The 25,956-nt window shown below is 35.9% G+C and overlaps 1 protein-coding gene across 5 annotated transcripts; it reads right to left on the bottom strand.

Annotated features, from left to right (window-relative positions):
* Positions 1 to 3,388: 3,388 nt before the first annotated feature.
* On the bottom strand, positions 3,389 to 25,693 carry SIGLEC15 (sialic acid binding Ig like lectin 15). 5 transcript variants are annotated; one of them, XM_074279278.1, is made up of 5 exons: positions 25,495 to 25,693; positions 12,402 to 12,785; positions 7,570 to 7,986; positions 6,073 to 6,103; positions 3,389 to 3,544 (listed from the first exon to the last, which is right to left on the bottom strand). In XM_074279278.1, the coding sequence occupies exons 1-5, from the start codon at positions 25,544 to 25,546 to the stop codon at positions 3,523 to 3,525; spliced, it is 906 nt and encodes a 301-aa protein (XP_074135379.1). In that variant the 5' UTR covers positions 25,547 to 25,693; the 3' UTR covers positions 3,389 to 3,522. The 5 variants fall into 5 exon arrangements, with proteins under 5 accessions (XP_074135379.1, XP_074135375.1, XP_074135376.1 ...); XM_074279274.1 differs by having other exon boundaries at positions 3,495 to 3,712; XM_074279275.1 differs by having other exon boundaries at positions 3,495 to 3,709.
* Positions 25,694 to 25,956: the final 263 nt, after the last annotated feature.

Genomic DNA, 25,956 nt, shown 5'->3' with positions numbered 1-25,956 from the left:
GCCATTTCACTTAATATCAATTCATGCAAGTCTCTCCAGGCCTTTCTGAAATGATGCTGTTGGCCATTTCTTACAGAACAATAATATTCCATAACATTCATATACCATAACTTATTCAGCCATTCTCCAACTGATGGGTACCTATTCACTTTCCAGTTTCTTGCCAGTACAAAAAGGGCCGCCACAATCATTTTTGCACATGCCCATTCCCTCCTATAAGATCTCTCTGGGATATAAGCCCAGTGGAAATACTCCTGGGTCAAAGGTTATAAACAATTTGATAACTTTTTGAGCATAGTTCCAAATTGCTCTCCAGAATGGCTAGACCTGCTCACCTTTTTTTTTTTTTTTTTTGGACATTGATATGAACTATAACAGTTTCATTGAGAAGTTAAAACAATTAATTGCCTCAATAAGATCACAAGAACCTCCCCAAATCTGTTAAAAATAGAATTTACTGAAAAACTAATAATTTCTAATTGATCCTATGATACCTATATATATATAGTGTGTACATAGTTGTTTAAATAGTTCAATGTTGTTGAATATTCTTCATGTGCCAACATATTAATCATTAACACTCCTGCTTAATCTAATACCAGAAAATTTTATGAACTTATGAAATTATTGAAAGTATTCTTCTTATCCACACCATCAATAATTTTTTAGAAATGTAATTTCTACATACAAAAGTCCAGCCATCTCAATTCACCATTGCTCATATTGTTGAAAATAAAAATTTATTTTACAAATACTTTTTAAGTAAGCAGAGATTTTTTTCCACTGTAAAATTATTCAACAATTATTTATTAACTACTATGAAAAGAAGACAGCACTTATTAATTTTGATAAATACTAGGTGGGTGGACTGATCATTATATTTTTTAAAGCAGCATTAGGTATAAGCTGCTTTTCTTTACAGTGTTGTTGTTATATAACTTTTTTTTCATATTCTATTTACTTCATTCTGTGCCAGTTCATTAAAGTCTTTCTAGACTTTTCAGAATTTTTTTTTTCATAACTACTCATAGCACTATAATATTCCATTTCATTTATGTACCATAATTTGTTTTAACCTTTCTCAACTGAAAGGCATTCCCATAGTTTTTAAATCTTTGACAATATAAAAAGAACTTATAAATATTTTTCAATCTTTGGATCTTCTTATGCATTCTCTGATTTCTTTGAGGTATTGTAGTGGTCATGCTGGATCAAAGGGTAGACACAGTTTAGTATCTTTTGGAGAATAGCTCTAAATTGCCATTTAGAATACTTAGACCTATTCACAGTTCTATCAAAGGTACATTAAAGTATCTGTTTTCCTGCAGACCTCTCACCATTTGTCATTCCCCCCGCTCTATTTTTTTTTTCTTTGATAATTTTGCTAATCTGATGGAGGTGAGCTTGGATATCAGAGTTGCTTTAATTGCATTTCTCTAGTTATTAATGATAGGGAGTACCTTTTCATATGGTAGTTGATAAGGTAGATTTCTTCCTTTGAAAACTGCTTATTTACACTCTATCATTTGAGGAATGCCTCTTATTCATATAAATTTGAATTTATTCTTAATGTATTTTAAAATGAGACTTCATCAGAAAAACTTGCTGCAAATATTGTTTTTACCCAATTACCTTACTTGTTTCTTCTCCAATTTAGCTACATTAAGTTTTGCTTGTTTGTTTATTTTTGATTCAAAAAGTTATTTCAGAGATTGGAAGACTCTGAACCCAAGGGCCAAATCTGGCCTGCTGCCTGTTTTGGTCTGAGCTAAGAATGACTTTTACATTTAAATTCACTCATAGTTAGATAGCTCCTATTCTATTTTATTTTCTGTGATCATTTCTATCACTTTTTTGGTCTTGAAAATTGTACTTTTCCATTAGTTGAGAAGGTAATTTTTTCTTTTCTCCCCTAATTTATTTATGATGGATCTTTTAAATTTGTCAGGGTTAAATCTAAATGTAAACCTATCTTGATGTGTGGTGTGAGATATTGGTCTAAATTTAATTCCTATTAGATTAATTTTTTCCCAGCAGTTTTTGTTGAATAGTGAATCTTTACCCTAATATTTGATATTTTGGAGTTTACAGAATACTAGACTACTATATAAAAATATAGTAGTCTAGGATATATATATATATATATGTATATATATATATATATATGTTAAATCCAATATGTGTAAATATATTTATACAATTCTCTTGCTGCATGAGAATCAAATCAAAAAGGAAAGAAAATGAGTAAGAAAATAAAATGCAAGTGAATAACATCAAAAAGAGTGAGATCTCTAGGTGCTGATGGCTTTCTTCATCACAACATCATTGGAACTGGCCTTCTCTCATTCTCTTCATCTCATTATTGGAAAGAGTCACATTCATCATATTGTTGTTTCCTTGTACAATGATCTCCTGGTTCTGCTCATTTCACTTAACATCAATTCTTGTAAGTCTCTCCAGGCTTCTCTGAAATCCTCCTCCAGATCATTTTTTATAGAATAATAACCTTCCATAACATTCACATACCATAACTTATTGAGCCATTCCCCTATTGATGGACATCTATTCAGTTTCCAGTTTCTTGCCACTATGAAAAGGGCTGCCACAAACATTTTTGCACATGTGGGTCCCTTTCTCTCCTTTAAAATCTCTTTGGGATATAAATGAAGTAGTAACACTGCTGGGTCAAAGGGTATACACAGTTTGATTGCTCTTTGAGCACAGTTCCAAACTGCTCTACAGAATGGTTAGATCAGTTCACAGTTCCACCAACAATGCATCAGTGTCCCAGTTTTCCCACATCCCCTCTAAATTCATCCTTCTCTTTTCTTGTCATCTTAGTCAATTTGAGAGGTGTGTAGTGGTACCTCAGAGTTTTCTTAATTTGTAATGCTAGTATTTCTAACAATATATATTTAATGGTAATAGTGAATGTCTTATTTTGCCATTATTTCATCGGGAAGTTCTCTTGTTTATATCAATATATATCTATATATATAGAGAGAGTTTAGTCTTGATTTTTGATAGGTAGTACTTTTCATAAGGAAAGTTCTCCTTATTCCTTCTTAGTGTTTTTAATAGAAACAAATAGTGTTTTTGGTAAAAAACAAAACAAAACAAAACAAAACCTTTTTCATTACCTATTTATATAATTATGTGGTTTTATTATTTTTGTTAATATACTGTTATAGTAATAGTTTATTTTATATTGAACCAAATTTATATTTTTGGTATAAATAGAACCTGATCATAACATATAATCATCTCCTTAATATGTTGTTTTATACTCTTGCTAATGCTTGCTTTAATATTTATATGTTAATATTCATTAGGAATATTAATCTATAGTTTTCTTTCTCTACTTTGTCTCTCCTTTGTTTAGATAGCTATCATATTTCATACACAAATTGTTACATACGGCTCTGATTTCCCTGTTAATCTCTGAATTCATGTGAATGATGTTGTAGTTGAGGTCAGTCAAGTGGAGGCTGGGATGATTCCTTGGACTGTGGGTTGCTGAATTCAGGGGGACTGGGGTTTTGCCCTGAGATCCAAGAAAAGGAGGAAGTGAGTCACTTGCCACATGGCTGATTCATCTTTCAGAAGCTGCAGCTTTATAGCTTTTCATTACTGTGTGGCAGCAGTTGCTGGTGGGGCCCGATTGTTGCCGTGGTTCAAGTTTTCATAATTGGATTCCTGAACCTGGGGCCTGCTGATGAAAGAATAACTGACAACATGGTGGCAAGAAATTCACCCAAGCAGAGGAAGAAATGGGGTAGCAAATAGATGGGGAAAGAGTGGTCCAACTAAGAAATAGGAAACTAGATGACTTCACACATTTGTTTCAAATTGAATTATAGTGCAGTCAGGAGAGCATGCAGTATTAGAAGTATAGAAATTTAGGATTTGATAGAACTTGAATCTCTGTAAGCTATGAAGTGTTTCCTTTTCTTCAAGTCCTAACTTAACAGGCATCTCTTCCATGAAGTCCTCCCTGTCTTACATCATTTTCTCAATGTTTTCTGTGTGGAAATCTTGTCTACCCAACCAGAATACAACTTCCTGAAGGGCAAGGACCCCATCTTTCCTTTTTGAACCTGCAGCTCTTTTACAAATATACTCTGTATTTGTGTGTGTGTGTGTGTGTGTGTACACAGGGTGTCCCAAAATTCTTAACACAATTTTAAGCTACCAAAGCTGATAAATTGTATAAATTATGTGTATATGTGGGGGAGGATGGGAGAGGAGAAAGCTGTTCGCTATCCCAGTTAATCAGTGATAGATCAGGTAGCTAGGTTTCATCACACAAAATATTTCACCAACATCTGTTTTCTTATGTGTCTTTTTTAATTCTATGAAAACCTGGGAGGATTGAAATCTCTGCTTCTAACCTATTTCTGTTTCACTCTTTCAATATTTGTTTTCTCAAGAACCTCTTCTTGGGGCGGCTAGGTGGTACAGTGGATAGAGCACCAGCCCTGAAGTCAGGAGGACCTGAGTTCAAATCCAGCCTCAGACACTTAACCGCATCCCAAGGACGAATTATTTAACCCCAGTTGCCTCAGAAAAAACAAAAACAAAAAACCTCTTCTTGACTTGATCTGGCTTTTGGTTTATTCCCTTGGGAGCAGACTTGACTTCCATCCTCCTTACTCCCAGGTGGGTTTCTCCTCTGTCCTGGTGATCCCTCTAAATCATCAGCACATGTATCCTACTGGTTCTGGTAGGATACTTTTGTACAACTACTGGTAGGCTCAGATGATTGTAATTACTACTATATTGATGCTTCAGAAATCTTGGAGCTACAACAATATTTGAAGCATATTTCTTAAAAAGTGGGGCTATGTTAAATGCATTTGTAGCTTTTTAGCAGATTGTTGCTAAATGTTGTAGAATGCTTGACTTCAGAGAAGATTAGAGTCAGTGACCCTATCTGCAGATGGCATAGTGAATTTATCTAGATTCTCTCACTGAATCCATTGGAGAATCTTCCAGAATCCCTGATGGCTTAGTGCAAACTATTTGCAAAACTCAACCCTCAGCACCCTTCCTCCAGTTTCAGCCTTTCAGCCTTCCTTATCCCTATGGTGCAAGACAAGGTGTCTTGTCATTGCGTCCCGACTAGTGAGGCAATCTTTATCTATGGAAAATATCCCTCCTATTACAATGCGGGTAGCTTCCATCAGGAGTCTAGAAAGACTCTGACATTCCCTTTTTCTTCCCAGATACAGGATTCTAAACCAACAGATATGCTGGCTCAGGGAGGGACAAGGGATCATTTTAAAACATTCCAGTTTCTTCCAGACTCAAAATCAAAACTTATTATAAATTCTAGATTAGGGCTGGGGTTTGTCCACCCAGAAAGTAAGGATTTCTATAGGAGGAATGCCATCTACTACATAGGACTACTAGGGTCCTATGGGGAATTTTCCCCTAAAAGTCAGGAAGCTATTCCTGAGATTTGATTGTTTCAGAGTTTAGAGCAAAGAAGGGCCAGCCCAGAAGAGCTGAGGCAAACCACAAGTAGCCCGAGTAAGGAACAGGGTATTTTTGGGAATGCCAAAGTCTGAGGGATGAAGTAGAGGTAGAAGTATATAATAAGCAGAGATTTCTATACCACAAAGTCTGTATGGAATTAGATGGCACATGCTACAGTGGGTGTCAGGGAAAAAATGAGCTTTCTAACATAACTTGCCACCCCCAAGGCACTGCTCCTTTATAGCAGTGATCAATGTTCCCCTGACATGCCAGTGTGGTCACAGATGGGCCCCTCTGGGTTTTGCTGCTCCAGTCAAACTACAGGATCAGAGAGACTTCAACTGAGTCTCGAATGAAAGTTGGATGGGAATAGAGGAGAGAATGGTACATTCTTCCTGACTGGTGCTGGATAACTTTGGCTAGCACAGGTCCCACTTTCTGTCTATAACCCTATAATGCCATGAATGTGAGGCCCTCAGAATTAGCAATAGAATTAGGAGGTAAAAAGCAGCTCTACTGAACTACTAGAAAGTGAGGAATCCTATTTACAGGCTAAGAGTAAGGGTACAGGAAGGTGGAGAATGACTTGCTTACCGTGACAGGCTCTCTTGGGCTGTTGAATGCACTGTAGGATAAGACAGAGAGTATAACAGTAAATGCCACCCTCTATTCCAATGAAGCAAGTCCCCTCTTGGTAGGCAGTAAATAGGGTTTAGACTTGGGTTGTGCCTTTATGAGTGAGGAGAAGAGAAATTATATATATATATATATATATATATATATATATATATATATATGATATTATTTTATGTTTTATATTAGAGATAATATGTAATATTACACATTGTAAAATATAACAGAATATGTTACACATTATATATAATACAACATATAATAAATTTATATAAATATTAAAGAAATTATCAGAATAATTTATATAATACATAATCATAAAATTAATTTGTTGATAAGTTATATAAAGTGAAATATATATTTATAAATATATTTTATAGGCAGATGATAGATATTAGCTGTAGGTGAGATTCTGAAAAAATAGGAAAAACAAAATTTGTAAGCAAATTTGCTATGTGAGATAAATGCGAGTGAGAAGTTGAGGATGAGGTTGTAAGCCTGGGAAACTGGGAATTATAGTGACACCCTCAACAATAACAGGGAAAGGATTTGGCTTTGGACTTTTTTTGTTGTTGTTCTGAAATGATCTATACGATATCAATTTTTTGCATTTAATATATAAATGAATCCATTTATGCGTTTAGAGTGAATTGTTGTTCACTCTCACTGGGTTGTGAAATGTTAGCACTAGAAAGATCGTAGAGATTATCTGGCCAATTCCTTCATTTTAGAGATGAACATAGTAAGGCCCAAAGAGCTAAAGTCATTTTGCCATAGATTACATACCTAATTAGTGCAGAACTCCAGCATAAACCAAGGTCTTACAATCCAAACTCTTTGGTCTTTAATTTGTTTGTCTCTAAAAATGGGGTTGAGCTAGGTAATCTTTAAGGTCCTTTAAGCACTAACATTTTATGCTCTTATGACTGATTTGCTTTCATCTATACCAACACGTGAAAGGAATGAAATTTTTAAAAAAGAATTTTAAGTTTTTAGGAGAAAGAAAAAATATAGTTTTCAGTGACAAAGAAAGAAAAATATAATTTTCAAAAATATATAATTTAGCTGTTGTTTTTGAGCAATTTTAATTATTTTTTACTCATTGAGAACTCATTTGAGGTTTTCTTGGCAGAGATACAGGAATGATTTTTTATTTCCTTCTCTGGCTCATTTCACAGATGAGCAAACTGAGGCAAACCATCTTAAGTGACTTGCTCAGGATCACACAGCGAGTATCTGGTGTCAAATTTGAACTCAGGAAGATAAGTCTTCCTGACTCCAGGCTCAGCTCTCTGTGCACCATGGAGCCACCTAACCATCCCATTAAAATGTCTCTACTGTAAATCCTCAGTGAACCATGGAATTGTAATAAATTGTGGAAACAGAGACAGCTTTTTTCTTTGTTTTTGGATTCTTGTTGGATTCTTATATTAGGGAACACCTGATAGAGGCACCCACCTTTGCTCTGGTACACCACAGCTCCCAGAATCACCAGTAGCAGGAAGAGCTTGATTCCCAGGGCAAAGAGGAGGGTCAGAAGTACCGATGGATCACCCGCTGCTCGGAACTTGTAGAAGTAGACACTGCCCTCAGCCTTGCCAAGGCTGTTGAAGGCGGTGCAGGTGTAACGGCCATCCTGGGCCAGAGCATGGAGCTCCTTGGTGATCTGATGACTCTGGCTGTAGGTGGAGGTGCTGTTGCCAGCACTGGGACCAGTCCAGATGAGGGAAGGCAGGGGCTCCCCTTCGGCGGTGCATCGGGCACTGAAAATGTGGTCAGGGCCTGGTAGCACAGTGATGTTGACAATCCTGGGAGCAGCTGGGGGGAAGCCACCAAGGTCAAACGAAGCATGCAATGAGGGCACTGCTTCCCACTCTGTAGGTCATGAAGTGAGACAGCATGGGTGTGGTAGAATGTGGTGGAATTGGGGCCCCCTGTTCAAATCCCAGTTCTGTTTACTAGCAGTGCAATTCTGAACAAGTCTCCTCATTTCTCTAAAACTCATTTACCTTACCTGAAAAATGAAGGGGTTGGACTTTTATGATCTCTAATATCAGAGAACTTTGAATTGTAAATTTATTCCAGTCTCTGACCTCTTGTAGCTCTAAACTTTCAGTAATTCTCTTATGTTGCTATAACCTGGATCTTCCTACTCGTTCTCAATGGGCAATTGTTGTTGTTGTTGTTGTTGTTGTTGTTGTTGTTTTTTTCCTGAGGCTGGGCTTAAGTGACCTGTCCAGGGTCACACAGCTAGGAAGTGTTAAGTGTCTGAGATCTGATTTGAACTCAGATCCTCCTGACTTCAGGGCTAGTGCTCTATCTACTGCACCACCTAGCTGCCCCTTAATAACAATTCTTGACCAGGAGGTTGGAGGAAGTGTCCCAATTTTGTATCTTTACACTTTTTCATTTCTTCCCCATGCTTTCTCCATCACCCTAGCAGGACCCCTTGGGAAGTAGGCAGTCTATGATCCTGAGGTAGAGCAAAGCATGAGACTTGACTTTCAAGCCTAATCTAGTTTAGCTACTGAAAAAAGTAAGGTTAGAGATTTTAAATGGAAAACTTTGGGATATATAATACTCTCAGTGGGTAAAGGGATGAGAGGGCCAGATATAGGAATAATTAACTAAATAATAATAAAATAATGAATTAATTAAATATTAATAAAGTAAATTAAATATTTCATAAGGAATAATAAAAATAAGGAATGTGGGGGAGAGAAGTGAACAATTGTCTAGTTAAGAATGAAAAGAAAAGGAAATGGGGGGAGCTTACCAGACCTCAAGGCTGCTATGGTTTTAAGAAATGCTGTAAGAAAATTGGGTTCATGATTTGCACAGGAAGGGTGATAGCATAAGCAAATTAGGAAAGTCTAGAACTGTTTACCTGACAGATCTATGATAAGGGAATAATTTAGAACCAAACAAGAGAAAAAGAATATTACAAAATGTAAAATGGATAACTTTCATTACATAAAATTAAAAAATTTTTTGCACAAACAAAACTAGTACAACCAAAATTTTAAAGAAAATAGGAAAATGGGGAAAATTTTTTATAGTATCTCTGATAAAGACCTCATTTCTCAAATTTTTAGAGAATTGAGTCAAATTTATAAGAATACAAGTCATTCCTCAGTTGATAAATGGTCAAAGTATGTGAACAGAGAATTTTCAGATAAAGAAATTAAAGCCATTTATAGTCATATGAAAAAATGCTCTAAATCATTATTGATTAGAAATTAAAATTAAAACAAATTTAATTTAATTAATTAAATTTAAACAACTCTGAGGTCACTACCTCAGACCTATCAAATTGGCTAAGATGACAGAAAAAGATAATGATAAATGTTGGAAGGGATGTGGGACAAACTGGGACCCTAATGCTTTGCTGGCAGAGTTGGAAAATGATCCAGCCATTCTGGAGAGCAATCTGGAACTATATCCAAAGGGCTACAAAATTGTGCATACGCTTTGATCCAGCAATGCTACTACTGAGTCTGTAACCCAAAGAGATTATGGAAAGGTAACCCAGGAAGCCATAGTTCAGTGACTAGATGAGAAACTTTAGTTACTACCATCATAGCTGTTGTACTCAACATTATTGTGATATTCATCTAACCGATCAGAAACTCCTTTTACAATTCAATTTTAATCTATTTTGTATGGGTCTCCTCTATAGAAGTGCTGAGAAGTGGTTTTCCATTTAAATAAGAACAAAAAAGTACAGTCAAGTAGGAGCTGAAGGAGAAATATAGTAATGGGTGTTATCTTTTTGTATTTAATCATTCTAATGGGAATAGGAGGAGTCATAAAAGAAAAAGAAGGGGAGGTGTATGAACCTAGATTTCTTCATTCTAAATTCGACATTCTCCATACATTTGGATATGTCTGAATCTGTTTATATATATATATATATATATATATATATATATATATATATATATATATATATATATATATATGCTTAGATATATATTATACATTATAAATATCAAAGTATAATTTTGTATGATTTTGGGAAAGCCACTATTCTGTTCTGGGACCTCAGTTTCCTTATCTATATCTATGAATGTATTAGATTACTTCTAAAAGTCCCAGAAGTTCTTTTTCTTAGCTTATATGTGCTAAGTATGTATCACCAATTTTTCAGCAAATTAGAAAAAATAAAATGTGCAAGATGAAAGTTCTTCTGAACAGAAACAAATCTTTGATGATTCAGAATCCTTTCCCAGGTCCTCAGGTTCACTATAATAAATATGAGGAAGTACAGTTTGGTAGGAAGAGTATTGTACTTTGAATCAGGAAGCCTAGGTAGAGTTTGAGGTCTGCCACTGACAAGCTGAATCAGTGGAATCACTGAATCAGTGAAAAGAATTGTAGTAACTCAAAAAGAAATGTGAGATACCCATATCTAGAGACATCTCCAAAAGGCTTCCAAGCTCATATTGGTCTGATCAGCCACAGCACAACACCTTGTACTTTAATCTCAACATAGTGATGTCATTTTGGTTCTCTCTGAGAATGTAGGACCAAAACCAACCACAATTTTAGTTCAGGATCATTCTCATAAATTTGAGTCAATTCTCTATATATTTTAGAAGTGAGGCCTTTATCACAATGTAGAAAATTGGATGTAAAAAAAAAATTTCCCCCCAGTTTACAGCTTCTCTTTGAATCTTTTCTGCATTGGCTTTGTTTCTACAAAAACTTTTTAACTTAATATAATCAAAACTATCCATTTTGAATTCCATAATGTAGTCTAGTTTTTCCTTCTCCACAGCACTTTAAGAAGATCACTTTTCACAGCTCAGTGGAGGATAGACTGGAATGGGAAGAAACTTGAGGCAGGCAGAGTTGTCAACAGCGTATTGTAACAATCCAGGTGTGACAATTAGAGCCTATACAAGTAACAGTTTTAGAAGAGAGAAGGGGGAAGATCTTATAGAGGTAAAACTGACAGACCTTGGCAACAAATTTGCTAGGAGGAGGTGAGAAATTGAGGAATTGATATTTAGTTTGAGTCTCAGGAGCTGGGGGATAATGGTACCCTTGACAGCAATAGCTTGGTACTTGCAACATTTGTAGAGGATATAATCCAAGAGAGAGAGCTAATGCCATTGCATGACATATTCAGTAGTCAAAAAGATCTTGACAGGTTAGAACTTTGGGCCAATATTAATATGATGATAATTGGGAAAAATTGACTTTCCAAGTGCAAAGTAAGAGAGGTATGGATAAATAGAAATGATTCTGAAATAGAGGGTTTGGGGAGATGTAGTTGATACTTAGGGAACTGAAAGTCTTCTAAGAACCCTAGACTGTTCAACTGAAGTGAATCAATATAATGCTACAGCAGCTATGGTCTTTGATTGAGTGAAGAGAGTCATCTCTTTCAGGAATAAGGAAATAATTCCAGCTATATGCTGGCCTGGTCAGACATCTGGAGCACTTTGTTCAGTTCTGGGCACCTTCTTTTAGAATATGTATAAACTAGAGAGAGTTCAAAGGGTAATTCTGATGTTCAGAGAATTAAATGGTATCCATAGTCACACAGCTAATAAATACCAGATTTAAACTCATATTTTCTGTCTTCAAATCCATGGCTACTTTCTATTATGCTACACTATCATTTAGTATTTAGTATTATTTAATGTGGACAATTTGGTCCTTGTATTTTTAGCATGAGGATTTAGCAGTATTTTAGCATGAGATCATAGGATCATAATTTCAAATCTAGAAGAAACAATAAGGATCATCTAATATAATCCTCTCATTATAAGGATGATGAAATCCAGAGAAGTTAAATGCCCTGCATCAGTCACTCAGATGGGAAATGAAAGAATCAGGATCTGATGCTAAATCCAGTGCGCTTTGAACTGCCTTATTCTGATCTTCACTCCTCCTCAAACAAGGTCCTCTTGTATCCCATTTCTATCATCTGAAAAATAAGAGGATTGGATTGCCATGGAGTCCAGGAACTTAAAAAATAATTTGATAAGTGAATTTCAATTTAGTTGATTTCTTTGTAACACTATTTTATTTTATACGTTCTAACTATATATACTAAAAAAAAAAAAAAAGTCCTTAGGCTTCACTGACAGAGGAGTTCATATCATAAAAAAGGTTAAGAGTCCTTGGACTAGAGAAGATCCCTTCTGTCTTGATGTCTTAGGGAATTTTCCCCAGTGGCAAATAAGGGCTGGTCCCTGTAGGACAGGCAGCTCTGCTCAGAATGAGGTCTAGAGCCTTCTAAAGCTCAGTAAGGATGGGTAAGTGAATGCTTGCCTCACCAATCACATGCAGCCGGATTCCACTCCTGCTCTCATAGCGATCATGGATGTCTCCAGCAAATTCTACCCGGCAGAAATACCGGTTGTCATCAGCCCATGTCAAGTTATCAATCCTGATGGAGATGTTGTTGTGTCGTGGATTGCCAAGCAGTTTGTACTTGCCCTTGTAGCTGACAGCGGTCTGGCAATGGTCACTGGAGCTGTGAACCACACAGCGGAACACTTGGCTCCCATTGTAGGGCTCCCGGATCCTCCAGATGACTGTGATCATGCCATCGTAATACTTGTGGGGGTGGGTGAAGGTGCAAAGCAGGACAACTCCTCCCCTGGCTTCCCCTGTCACATCTGATGGGACCTGCATGGACCATTTGTGAGATGGGACACCTAAGAAATAAATACCAGCATCAGTTTTCTCAAAGTAACAGGATTTAAAGAGACATTTCTAGGCAAGACTACCCAAGTAAAATTGTTGTTGGAGAAAGTTTGCATTCAGGGTCCTAAGCCTCTCTTTCCTGTACTTTTGCCTATTGTCCAAGGATACATTTTCCTACTCTCTCCCTTCCAGCAAGCACCCTATGCTCTTCTCCTTTTCTCTCTTCCCTCATCAAACTGCTGCTGGGAAAGGCTTGAGTATCCATCCTTTAAACTGCTGCTGGGAAAGGCTTGAGTATCCATCCTTTTCAATTCAATGAGAATATGATTCACAGTTTGGACCTGGGTCATGGAATTTGGAAATAGATTGGATAATAGAAATCATGAAAAGGTTAAGGACCCCTGGAATTCTCACTTTAAAGTGAGAATTTTACAAATGAGAAAACTGACTTGGAGAGGTTCAAGATTTGAACGAAGGTTCTCTGACTCTCCAGCCTTATCACCCACTTTTCAGGGAGCTTGACTCTTTTAGTCTGGTACTTAATCCACTGAGGAAAAACTTTGTTTCCTATTAAAAGATTTTCAAGCAGGGTGTGTGTGTATGTGTGTGTGTGTGTGTGTGTGTGTGTGTGTGTGTGCTCATGCATGATCATAGTCAGGAGGACTGGGAAGCATCCTAAGGATGCTAAGATCCTAAGGACTGTCTGCTCTGTTTAAATCTAAGGTGAGCAGAGGCAGGTCTTCAGGAGACTATCTAGACTTACAATTTGATGCATAACCTTGAGCAAATCATAAAAATTTCTTTGTGACTCAGTTTCCCTACCCCTCACTTTATCTTTATTATTTCAAGCATCTATGATCCTTTTTTCCATCAGCATGCACAGTATCAATCCCCTCCACCAATATAGGTTTAAACCTCTCACTCACATAATACACATATACACATGTACACATACACATTTATGTACATACCCTTAGCAAACAATTTCATCAGTTAAAAAATTGTGTTGAAACCCATGATTTCATTGTCATAGAAAATTACTTCCATCAATGTAATGTGATGATTCTGTAAATGATCTCTTAGAGAGTTGCCTATGCCACTTAGAAATGATTACTTTCCTATGTTAACCCAGCCAGAATGTATGAGTGTTAGGACTCAGATACAGGCTTTCATGATCTGAAATTGGCTTTCTACCAACTACATCACACTGCCCCTCTTTCATTCACTATTATATCACCTGTACCCGCCCCAATTTATCAATTGGTAGGTGACTTTCTGGAGAAGAATGACATTCTAATTAGCTAGGTGGGTCATTGGATAACAAACAATCCCTAGCTCAGCCCAAACTCAAAACCTTTATTTTCTTTCTCAGTTCAATGCAGCAAGCATTTATTAAGCACCTAATTAATTTATACCAGGCATTACATTGGCTGCTGAAGACACCAAGGAAAAAATGAAATGGTCTCTCCCCTGAAGGAGATTATATTTTACTCTAAGTTTTATATGAGACTGATGGAGCCACCAAGGAGCTGAACTGGGTAAAGGTAAAGTAGAAATCTTTCGCTTTTGATTTGCTACACAAGTGAGATGTAACTTTATTCCAAGAATTCTTTTCAGGAGAGTATATGTATCTTATTGAAAAAAACTAGAGCATGTGCCATCAACCTCTCTTGGCAGAATCTTCTAGAATGGACCTCAATGTCATTGAGAAGGGGACAATAGAGAACCTGAACTGTTCTGTTTATAAAGCAAACTAATAGATTGTGAAATCTTTATTGTTATGATGCTAATAAACTCAAGATTGCAAATTGGCCTTCCTCTCATGGCTGCATTCCCAGATACTCATCTTACAAATGGTGCCTTTGCTAGGTATGGACTTTGCAAATTATAGTTCTTTACCAGATACTCCATTAAGATAGGGAGGGACTAGTACATCTACTGGATGTAGAATGCAGACAGCCTAATTAGAAGGAGCTCTAGAGAAACCGGGAAAAGCTAAACAGGGTGAGACATTTTACCAATCAGAAGGAAGTGCTTGCCCTGCCCAGACAGGATAGTAATGGAACCAAAAACCTTGGGGATTACCTATGCTGGCGTCTTTTTTATTCTTCCTTTCAGATGGCAATGGAACATTTTTATGTATAATCCCAGTGATGAGATACTATCTCAGCAGCCAATTCTATTGCTACACAGCTCAGACTATTAGAAAATCTTTATACTTCCCTCCCTCCTTCAAGCTCTTCCCTATAGAATAGTCTGATGAAACTTAAGTATCATTCTCAGAATAGTCTTTGTTGTCTCCGAAATTGAAGGAAGTGATACATAAAGATATAAGGTTTTTTATCCAAGTTCACAGACCTCTTGAAATCTAAATATGGACTCCAGATTAAGAATCCCTCCTCTAGAGAATATCTAATCAGTTTTCTACATTCTGACCTTCAACTACTTAAAAACAACAATTTTATCTCCCTCCTTCCCCACCCCTCCTACCTGCAGTCTAAACATCCCCAGTTCTTTCAGTCATTTATCATATGACTAGGTTTCCATTATCTTGTTGCCTTCTTTTATCTGTGATCTACTTTGTTATCATCCCTACTAAAATTCAGCATATCAGATGATTTTATAGGTCAGATTCTTGTTGTGTTTTACAACTTAGGATGTCTCCCCATCTTGGGTGTCTTAATCCACCAGGATGAAATTTCAGTCACTGAACCAAGATTTTCTTGAATACCTGCCTTGTACCCACCCAGTCCAGTGCTTGTCACTGTAAGACAAAGAACGATTAGATACTTTTTAAAGCTATTCTCAAGAAAGAAAGACTACATTGACCTCAAATTAGGACTCTGTGTATATGTAATGACAATCCATTCTATTTAAACAACTAGTTAAAAAACCCAACAATTAGTATAGAGGACATAAATTTAAGGGACATAGCAGAGATTCCTGATACATGGAGAAAATTTTCAGATTCTCCTATTTGTGGACATACTATCCTAATTATTTCAAATTCCTGAAAACTATTAGGCCTCATTAATGAGAGCCATAGCTATTCAAAAAAGATTTGCCTAATAATCCAAATAGGAAAAAACCATTGGCTGCAGAGTACTATATTGTGCAGATTATGATATATAGTTGACAAAACAGCCCATTGGCTTAGTCCATTAGGATGTGCATTTTGAATAGTCATTGCATCTAGTCAATTATTAGAGTGGAACCTTGAATTGTATGAGGTCAAACTTGATTGTATTTGGGAACTTATATACCAATTTTTTTCTGAAAAAATCAATTTTTAAAATTTTAAATATTCTCCTACTAGTACTATATAGTTTTGAAAGTTCCATCATCTTTGAAGAAGTAAAGTTGCAAATAATCTTAAAAGCTATGAAGGGATGCAAAGTGGATATTATAAGTCTACAGGATATTATAAGGGATGACTTGTGCATAAAAAGTAGTGAAAACATACCACCTAGAAAATTTATCAAAAGGAAGGAAGGAAATAAACATTTATATTATGACCAGAGGCAACTAGATGGTACAGTGGATAGATTATCAGGCCTGGAGTCAGAGACTCATCTTTCTGAGTTCAAATCAGGCCTCAGATAGGTATTAGCTATATGATCCTGGGCAAGTCATTTAATCTTGTTTGTCTCCATTTTCTTATCTGTGAAATGAGCTGCATAAGGAAATGGCAAATCATGCCAGTACCTCTGCCAAGAAAACCCAAAGTGGGATCACAAAGAATTGGACAAGTCTCAAAAACAAGTGAACAACAATAACACTATGTGCCAGGCACTGTGCTAAGTGCTTTATAAATACTATCTCATCTGATCCTCACAACTGTAGGAGGTAGGTGCTGTTATTATTCTTATTTTATAATTGAAGAAACTGAGTCAGACAGAAGTTAAGTGTCCTGACCAGGATCACACAATGTCTGAAGTCACATTTGAATTTGAGTCTCTAGTGGATGGAGTGACTACACTATAAATGTAAAAATTCCTAATTTTAGGGTTCTAAAAATTAACAGAACAAATACACGCTGGTTGCAATGGCCAGAGAGCAGTTTATCTGCAAGGTTAGGGAATTTGAGTGGGTCATAAGTTGAGACTCATTCACTATCTGGGAGCTAATGAACTAAGGTAATATTCAGCTGCATTAATTGAAATGTAGTATCTAGAATAAAAAAGAGAAGAGATTCACAGTTAAGGTCTGGCCACAATCTGAAGCACTGCTTGGCTGTAGGAAGCACGAGACCCTAATAAGTCATAGAATGTCCAGGATGGACAAAGGGATGAGAAATCATAATGAGTAAGGAACAATTAATTTGGCTCTAGCAAATAGAACTAGGACCAAGGGATAAAAATTGTAGGGAAAGCTTAATGCAAGAAAGAAATCTGTATAGGAAAAACACACTCCCTGGCTAGGTTTCTATCTGTGACTGGATATGGAACAGAGAGACCATTTCATCAAGTGTCATAAACTTGGCTCCTTTGCTATTGGGGGTGAGGGGGATTGGCTTCCTGTTTACAGAACAAGCCAAACCCAAGTGGGCGTGGGCCCTGGCTCCCTCTTACACATTGATGTTCTAGTGAACATATCTAGGGAAATCAAATCTAAAGTGTGCTTTCAATGGTTCTTGGATTGAAAAATTAAAACAGAAATGCTTAGGGGCCAAAAACATTTGGTTTGGCTCAACTCCGAGCTTCTCAATTCCAGATTGACATTTACTGTTCACACCTGCTCTCTCATCCAGAAGAGGAATCTTACCCACTCCCTTTTTGATTTTTCATCCAATCCGGCTTTCCTCGTTAAAGGAGCAACTACTTGGAGTCCTCCAGGATCCTGCCCTCCCACTTGTGCTTGAAGCCTTTTTAGATTGTGCATCTTTGATAAACTAATCTGTAGAGATGCTTCAATGCATTTTTCTAGTATGACTTTGTGAGGGGAGTTATGAGAGGGTAGGCAAGTACAAGGTTCCTTGTCTACACTTGCTTTCTCTAAGTTGGTTTATGGTGCCTTGGTTGCCTATTGTGGGGTGTTGTTATGAAAAAGTATGAACTTGTTATTTCTTATTATGGGCACTGAACACTTATACTGGACACTATGATGTTAGGATTCTTACAAGGTGCTAAATCACTGGAACGGATATAATTATCTAATTTATAATTTATTAATAATTAATATATACTTTATTAATAATTTATAATTATCTAATTATAATTTAGAGAACAGAACACTACACTGTGAGACAAACAGAAAAGGTAGAGAAATCAAGGTTCTTGCCCTCAGGAAGCTGACAGTCTAGTTGGGCAAACAAAGCTAACCCACATTAAACAAATGGAAATTTCAGATCTTTGAAATATTGAAGTATGAGTGCTGCACTTTGGAGTTTTTTACTCTTATTTTATTCTTCTGGCTGTACTTTAAAAGTCAATTCAGGAACTTTAGGGAACAGAATGAAAGAATACAGCTCCTGATTAGAGGACTTGCAGATTTTGGAGAAATGGAAGCTATTAAAAAGCCATGTGGAGTCAGAGAAAGAGATACAACCATAAAGAAAAAGGGTAGGACTTTGGGAAAGAGATTGCTCATGGCACAAAATTATATAGGATGCATTCGCACAGAAACTGTATTGCTCAATCTTCTACCCTCAGTTACATACTCGAAGGTAGTAATCCTCAATCTGCTTTCTCCCCTTGAATAACTTCATGAGATCCTGAAACCTTTTTTTTTCTTGGCAAGAGGAAGACCTGTGGATCTCCTTTTTTTCTAACAGTGTTAACTATTAATCTTTGCTAGTGACAGGTGCTTATTGGGAATATAATTGAGAAGAGGCAACTGAGGGAAAAAGATACTTAAAAAAAAAAAGAGATAGATGCAACATTGAAGTATTTTTACCAGATGTGCTATTTCTGGCTGGGGGGATTGGAGCTAATAAAAAAATGAAGAGACCTTTTTGATATTACTCCCCAGAGTGGAAAAGGAATATTTATGTTGAGAAACTGCTTAATAGTAGTGATTGATTAACCCTGATCACCACACCAACTTAACTCTTCTGCCCTAGTATGTCAAGCCGCTTCACAACTTGATAATTACCTGGGATCAGCATCCACAGTCAAAATTAAAGGGAGAAACAGAGATGGAAGCCAGGGAATATATGTAGATAGGTAAAAGGTAGAAGAGATAGATTTAAAATATAGCTGCCCAACAAGGTTCTGGGTAATATTATTAATATTGTTATTATTATTATCTCATATTTGTGTAGTTCTTGGAAACACTTTACATACCTTATGCTAAAAATAGCTAAGCTCCCTTACTGATAGATAAATGGGTTCCAGGGGTAGGGAGGAAGTGTGGAAGGCTCTGTTCCTCCTCACTAAAGGATAGGGGAAAGGTGCTAGTCTACTCAGACCTTCAGAAAGTTATTATGCAAACTTACATGATCTGAGTTCTGATACTTGCTAGAAATGTGACCTTGGGCAAATTAGCTAAGATATCTGAGTATTAGTTTCCTTGTATGTCAAATAGTGATAATAATATTCCCTTATAGTATGCATTTGGTAAACAGAGAGGACTTTGCAGTTCTTAAAGCAGGAATATACCCATATCATTGCAGTGTGGTAAAAGTATATTCATCTGTAAAAATTTGTACCTCAAAGTTGTTATGAGAAAGAACCTAATAATAATCTTGTTCAGTAGATGCTATTATTATCATTTCTATTTTATAAATGAGAAAGCTGAGTCTGAGAGGTTAAGAGACTTGTAGTTATTAAGTATCTGAGAAGAGATTCAAGTTCATCTGTTTTTGGCTTTAGATACAGTAATCAAGCTACCATAGCTCCAGAATTAGGTGACATGTATCGAAGGCACATATTTAATTCATTTTTGCCAGGACTCAAGCCAGAGAGCTAGGCTTTCCACTGCTTACATTGTAATTATTTTGTGAGATTTTGATAATTAATCAAATCATATTTTTTTGCCTTTTTTTTTTTTAAATTTTATTTTATTTGGCTGAGGTTAAGTGACTTGCCCAGGGTCACACAGCTAGGAAGTGTTAAGTGTCTGAGACCAGATTTGAACTCTGGTCCTCCTGAATTCAGGGCTGGTGCTCTATCCACTGTGCCACCTAGCTGCCCCAGATTTTGCCTTTCTTGGAACCAACACAGGCATATTAGTGTGAATCCATGGAGACCTTAAGCTAAGCCCTTCTTGCTAGAAAGTGTCCATTGGAAGCCAGCTGCCAAAAACAACTAAGCTCCCATACTGATAGAAAAATGAGTTCCAGAGGTAGAGAAGGAGTGTGGAAAGCTCTGTTCCTTCTCATTATAGGATAGCAGAAAGGTGCTAGCCTACTTGGACTTTCGGAAAGTTAGTGTCTTTATAGTTTCAAGTTCTTCTATAAAATCAGAATTATAAAATTTGCAAAACTATGTCTTTGAATTGTTTTAAGGAAAACTTTATAAATCTTAAAACTATAGAAATGGGAGTTATTATCACAAGATGACTTTTCTGGAAATTTCAGGGTAAAGTCAGAGTTGTGGTTTTAATGAAAAATGTCAACTGATAGGAAGAAAGAAGGGATGCAGTTGGTTGTGTTTATTCTTAGTTGTGGCTTTGTGTTTCCGCGTTACATGGAACACATGGTTCAGGCATGTGCAGTTTTGGGGCCATGGCTAAAATTTTTTGGCCACTTATTCCCTGTACCAGTTAAAATCCTCACTTTCTGACTGACTCGTATCAGCTGACACTTGGGAAAGAAAACATACAATCAATTCAGATTTTAGACTTTCTAGAAACAGTACTACTTTTGGGGTTATAGAATTTCAGACATTGTTGAGCTCTCTGTCTGTCTCCCTCTGTCTCTCCTCTCTCTCTTGTCTCTCTCTCTCTCCTCTGTCTCTCTCTCTGTCTTTTTCTCTCTTTTCTTTTGTTACCTTCCCCCTAGTCTCCACACATAAGCAAACTTACATGATCTGAATTTTGACACTTTTTGAAATGTGACTTGGGCATTTGATAAACAGAGAGGATTTTGCAGATCTTAAAGCAGGAATATATACACATCATTACAGTGTGTTAAAAGTATTACATTCAACTATAAAACATTTGTACCTCGAAGAGTAGCTATTAGAAAGAATTTATCAAATCTTAAGATACTATGTAAATTATACATATATAATATGTTAGCATATAACATAAGCAATTTTATATATGCAAATATATGTGCAAATGTGTTTATAAGCATACATAAACTAAAGCTTTAAACTATACTAAGACTTTTGGGATATCCTATATGTGAGGCAGCATGGTATAATGTGTAGGACTGGTCTTGGAATCAGGAAATACTGGGTTCCAGTCTAGTCTCTAATACATACTGCTTATTTAACCTCAGATGAGGTCTTGTCAGAGTTAAAAAGTAGAAGACATCTTTCACTGAGAGCTCCATTATCACTGAAAATAAAGGGTGATGCCTTTCTCCACCTTCCCACCTTTGGGGGATGTATATCTTTTTGTATACCTTTTGTATACATACATATAAACACACACACATACAGCTATACATATGTTTATATGCAAATATACATTTACTTGTGTGTGTATATGTGTATAAAAGAGAGAGGAAAAGACATATGCATACATTTACTTATTACAGGAAACTTCTGATGGAAAACCTTTTTCAATTCTGACTGACAAATACTCTGTAACTTAGAGAGTGGTCCCGGGCACTGAGAGCTTAAGAGAATTACTTAGTATAACCTAACCCCATATGGAACAAAAGTGAGATTGAGTCCAGGGTTTCCTAACACAGAGGTATATACATACAGCCCCATCCCCCATTTATATAGTTAAGGTGACAAAGTTCTTTTTTAAAGGACCACTCTACTAGTGTTCTACAGCTGGGGAGAATATATTTATCGAAGTATAGCAATAATGTTAGAGGAGTTTCTAAATAATGGCTAGACAGCCTAACTGGGTTTCATGAACTCCTTTGTGATCTGGATCATGTGAACTCTACTCATACTGTATTTCTGGTTATATCTAAGCTGTATTGTGCTCCAAGTAGTGGTGTGGGCAATAGAGAAGTATTTTAGTATGACCCTGACTACAAGGAGTTTACAAATTGATTGGTGGATAAAAGATAAATGTATGGAACATTAAATGGTGAGTAATTTAATTATAAAACATAAATCACAGAAAAGATGTAACAAAGCAATATATGATTCATCTGAGTGGGTGGTTTAGAGCAAGGCTTCTCAACCATTCATTCATGGGTGGGACTGTGGCAAAATTTCTGTTGGCATGTAAAAGATCCTTTTAAAAACAAAACCTATAAGTACCAGAGTGATCAGTGTTCTTTTCTACATTTGATTCTTCCTTTTACCTTCCTTTTCCATGGTTAAGCTTCAGTGAGAGGCATTCTAGGAACTGTGGCAGTTCAGGGCACAGGGGTCCAAATTACTGAATGTTATGGATCCCTATTTATGTTGAGAAACATTGAGCTAGGCAGTGATTAATATGCTATAGGAATTCATAAAAATAACCACTTTAAGAATCCTCCACAAAGTAGTGCAGTGGAAAAAAAAATTTGGGATAGGAATTAGAAGACTTTTACAATTTGATTCTCATCTCTGCCTTTGTGTGACCTTGGAGAGGTCCCCCATCTCTGGATCTTATTTTTCTCACCTGTAAAATGAGGGATTATAAACTAGTAGACCGAAAGCTGGAATAAACTGTCTAGGACATTGAGTCTAATAACCTCATTTTGTAGTGGGGATAAGTGGCACCCAGGAAATGAGTGTCAGAGACAGGATTTGAAACCAATTTCTTTGAATCTAGAAAAATTTTCTTGTTGGACTTGATAATTGCTAAGGCCCTTTATAGTTTTAATATTCTAAGAATCTTTCAATCAATAGAATGTGGCATAAGAGGTAGTATTCTTCTCTGGAGACGAAGATCTCCCATGAAAGACTGCAGGAAATATAGATAGCTCTTGCCTCACCTCACTAGGAACTTAACTCATGGACTAGTAGATGACAAATTCCTGTCATTGTTGAGTTATTTCATTTGTTCCTGACTTTTTTTTTTTTTTTTTTGACCCCATTTGGAGTTTTCTTGGCAAAGATACTGGAGTAGTTTGCCATTTCCTTTTCTAGCTCATATTACAGATGAAGAAACTAAGGCAAATATGGTGAAGTGACTTGCCCAGGGTCACCCAGCTACTAAGTGTCTGAAAGTAGATTTGAACTCAGGTCTTCTTGCCTTTAGGCCCAATGCTCTAATCACCCAGCTGCCCACAAACTCTTGAACTATGAATACAAAGGTCTGGAAGAATTCAGCCAATAAACCATACTTAAATGGAACTATTCTTAATAGACTGAATTATTAGCCAGCATCACTCAGACTAACATTGATCCATTAAAACTTAATAGATGTCTTCATACCAAATACTTATAATCTCCAACCCTCATATAATAAAGAAAATTGGCAGAGAAGATGCAAAATGTGTGAGAATATGAGCTCTGGCAACTCTGTTGTCTTGTCTGCTATTGATGGTATATCAGTGAGCCATACAAGATGGCTTTTTACCACATTTATTTTATTTTTTTCTTCATGGAATAAAACAAGCACTTCCACAGCAAAATAAAACAAAAAAGATGATTATACATGAAACTGCAAATTTATTCTGTACAAATTTATATAATATAAATTATAGAAAAATTTCCACAACCCTAGAGATATCTACTATTAGATACAAATAGGTATGTATGTATAAAATTATTCTATATGTACTTCTACTTATCAATTCTTTCTTCAGATGCAGATAACATCTTTCTTCATATGTCTTTTATGGTTAATTTGGATATTCATAGTATTCAAAGTGATATTTACTGAAAATCATTCTTAAAATAATATTGCTGTTGCTATTTATAATGTTCTCTTGGTTCTGTTCATTTTGCTCTTTATTATTTCACACAAGTCCTTCCATATTTTTCGAAGATAATTGAGCTTATAATTTCTAATAGCATAGTAGTGTTGCATTAAAATCATATACCACAGCATATTCGGCCATTCTCTAATTTATGAACATCTCTGTATTTTCTAGTTTTTTGCCACCTCAAAGAGAGCTGCTATCAACACTTTAGAACATATAAATTCTTTTGCTTTTTCACTTATCACCTTTGGAAATAGACCTAGTAATGGTATTGCTGGGACAAAAGGTATAAGCAGTTTAATAACTTGTTTGGGAATAATTCCAGATTGCTTTCCAAAATGGTCGGATCAGTTCACAATTCTATCAACAATGAATTTGTGCTCCAATTTTTCCACATTCCCTTCAAGATTTGTTGCTTTCTCCTTCAATCATTTTAACCAGTCTGGTAGATATAAAATGATATCTCAAGGTTGTTTTAATTTGATTTAAAGCATTTTTTCATATGACTATAAATTATTTTTATTTCTTCATTGGAAAATTACTAGTTCATACCCTTTGACCATCTATCAGTTGGAGAATGATGCATATTCTTATAGATTTGACAAAACTCTTTATGTATAAAATTATTATCTGAGAAAGTGACTATAAATTTTTTTGCCTAAGTCTGCTTTCTTCTAATCTTGGTGACATTTGTTTTATTTGTACAATTTTTTAAAATTAATGTAATTGAAATTGTTTATTTTATACCTACTTTTGTTCTCTATCTCTTATTCATATGACTGTCTTATTTTCTTATAATATCTCTCTTTATATCTAAGTCATATATTCATTTTGATCTTATCTCAGTAAATAGTGTAAGATACTGGCCTATACCCAGTTTCTGTGTATTGCTTTCTAGTTTTTCTAACAATTTTTGTCAAATGATGAATTCTTATCCCAAAATCTTAAATCTTTTCACTTGTCAAGTATAAAGTTATTATATTTATTTGCTGCTTTAAATTGTCTGCTCTGTTCCACTGATCTTTCTATTTTTTTAATCAGTACTAGATAATTTTGATAATTACTGCCTTATACTATAGATTAAGATCTGATACAAAACAGAAAATTATTTTAATGTCCTAACACTTTTATTTAATCACCAAAAGCAGTTATTTAATTTATTTATAAAACAATTCATAAAAACTAAATATAAAAGGATAGAGGCAGAATAACAACTTGTCCCAGTCCCTCTTCCCTTTGAACTCATGAAAAAAAGACAAGAAGAGTGAAATAGTAATATTAGTGAAATAGTAATATTATTTTATGTTTAGCATTTTTAACTTTTTAAAAGTTTCATATTCATTATGTCTATTATCTTTATAGTGTCAAGTAGGATTGGGCATCATAGGCTTTAGGGTTGGACAGCACCTTTAAGATTAAGCCACTTGTTTTAGAGAACTGAGCCCCTCAGAATGAAATGATAGCAGATAGTTGAACTGAGATTTAAACTTAGGTCTTCTAACACCAGATAAATAGCTCTTTCCACTGAATCATCTTTCCTTTTTGGTAGATAAAGCAATGATTGTGTAGAAAGGTGAAATGACTTGGTTACAATTAGCAGTAAAATCTGAGTTAGGTCCCAGGTCTCCTGATTCCCCGTTCACTGTGATTTACTTGTTTCCCTATTCATTACTTGTGATCCCTAGAGACTGAAGTAGTACCTGAAATTGAGATTCTGAGTCAATCAGTGAATAAAGCTTTACTGAGCATACTATGTCCCCAGGACAAAGAAGAGAGGAAAGTTGGAAACTCACCCATCCTGACAAGATAGACCAAGAAGACCAGGAGCCCAATGATCCTCCTCATACTTTCTGAGGATTTTCAATCCTCCCAAGTGTTTCTCCTCTTCCAACAGTAAAATCCCACCTTGAGTGGGCATAGGCTATTGAGGGGAGGGGAGGGGAAGAAGGGCCAGTTGTCTAAGGGAACCAGATCAGCTAGGATTATTCTGTATCTGGAGGAACTGAACCATAGCACCCATCAGGAGGGTATATTATTAGATAAGACTCATGGGGTTTAGTCATGTGGAAAACCCTAGAAAGGAGCCACAATGGATGATTTTCCAGGATGAACAGCTGGGAAGTGGAACTTCCAGTGCTATCTCCTTTATCTTGCTTTGAGGTAGCTAGAATAACAATATCAACAACAAACCAACAACAACTCACATTTACATAACCCTTTTGAGTTTACAAAATGATTTATATATGTTATCTCCT

The sequence above is a fragment of the Sminthopsis crassicaudata genome, chromosome 1 (genome assembly GCF_048593235.1).
Source record: "Sminthopsis crassicaudata isolate SCR6 chromosome 1, ASM4859323v1, whole genome shotgun sequence".
Lineage (NCBI taxonomy): Eukaryota > Metazoa > Chordata > Mammalia > Dasyuromorphia > Dasyuridae > Sminthopsis > Sminthopsis crassicaudata.
The sequence above is the reverse complement of the archived record's forward strand: the minus strand, read 5'-3'. Positions and strand labels throughout refer to the sequence as shown.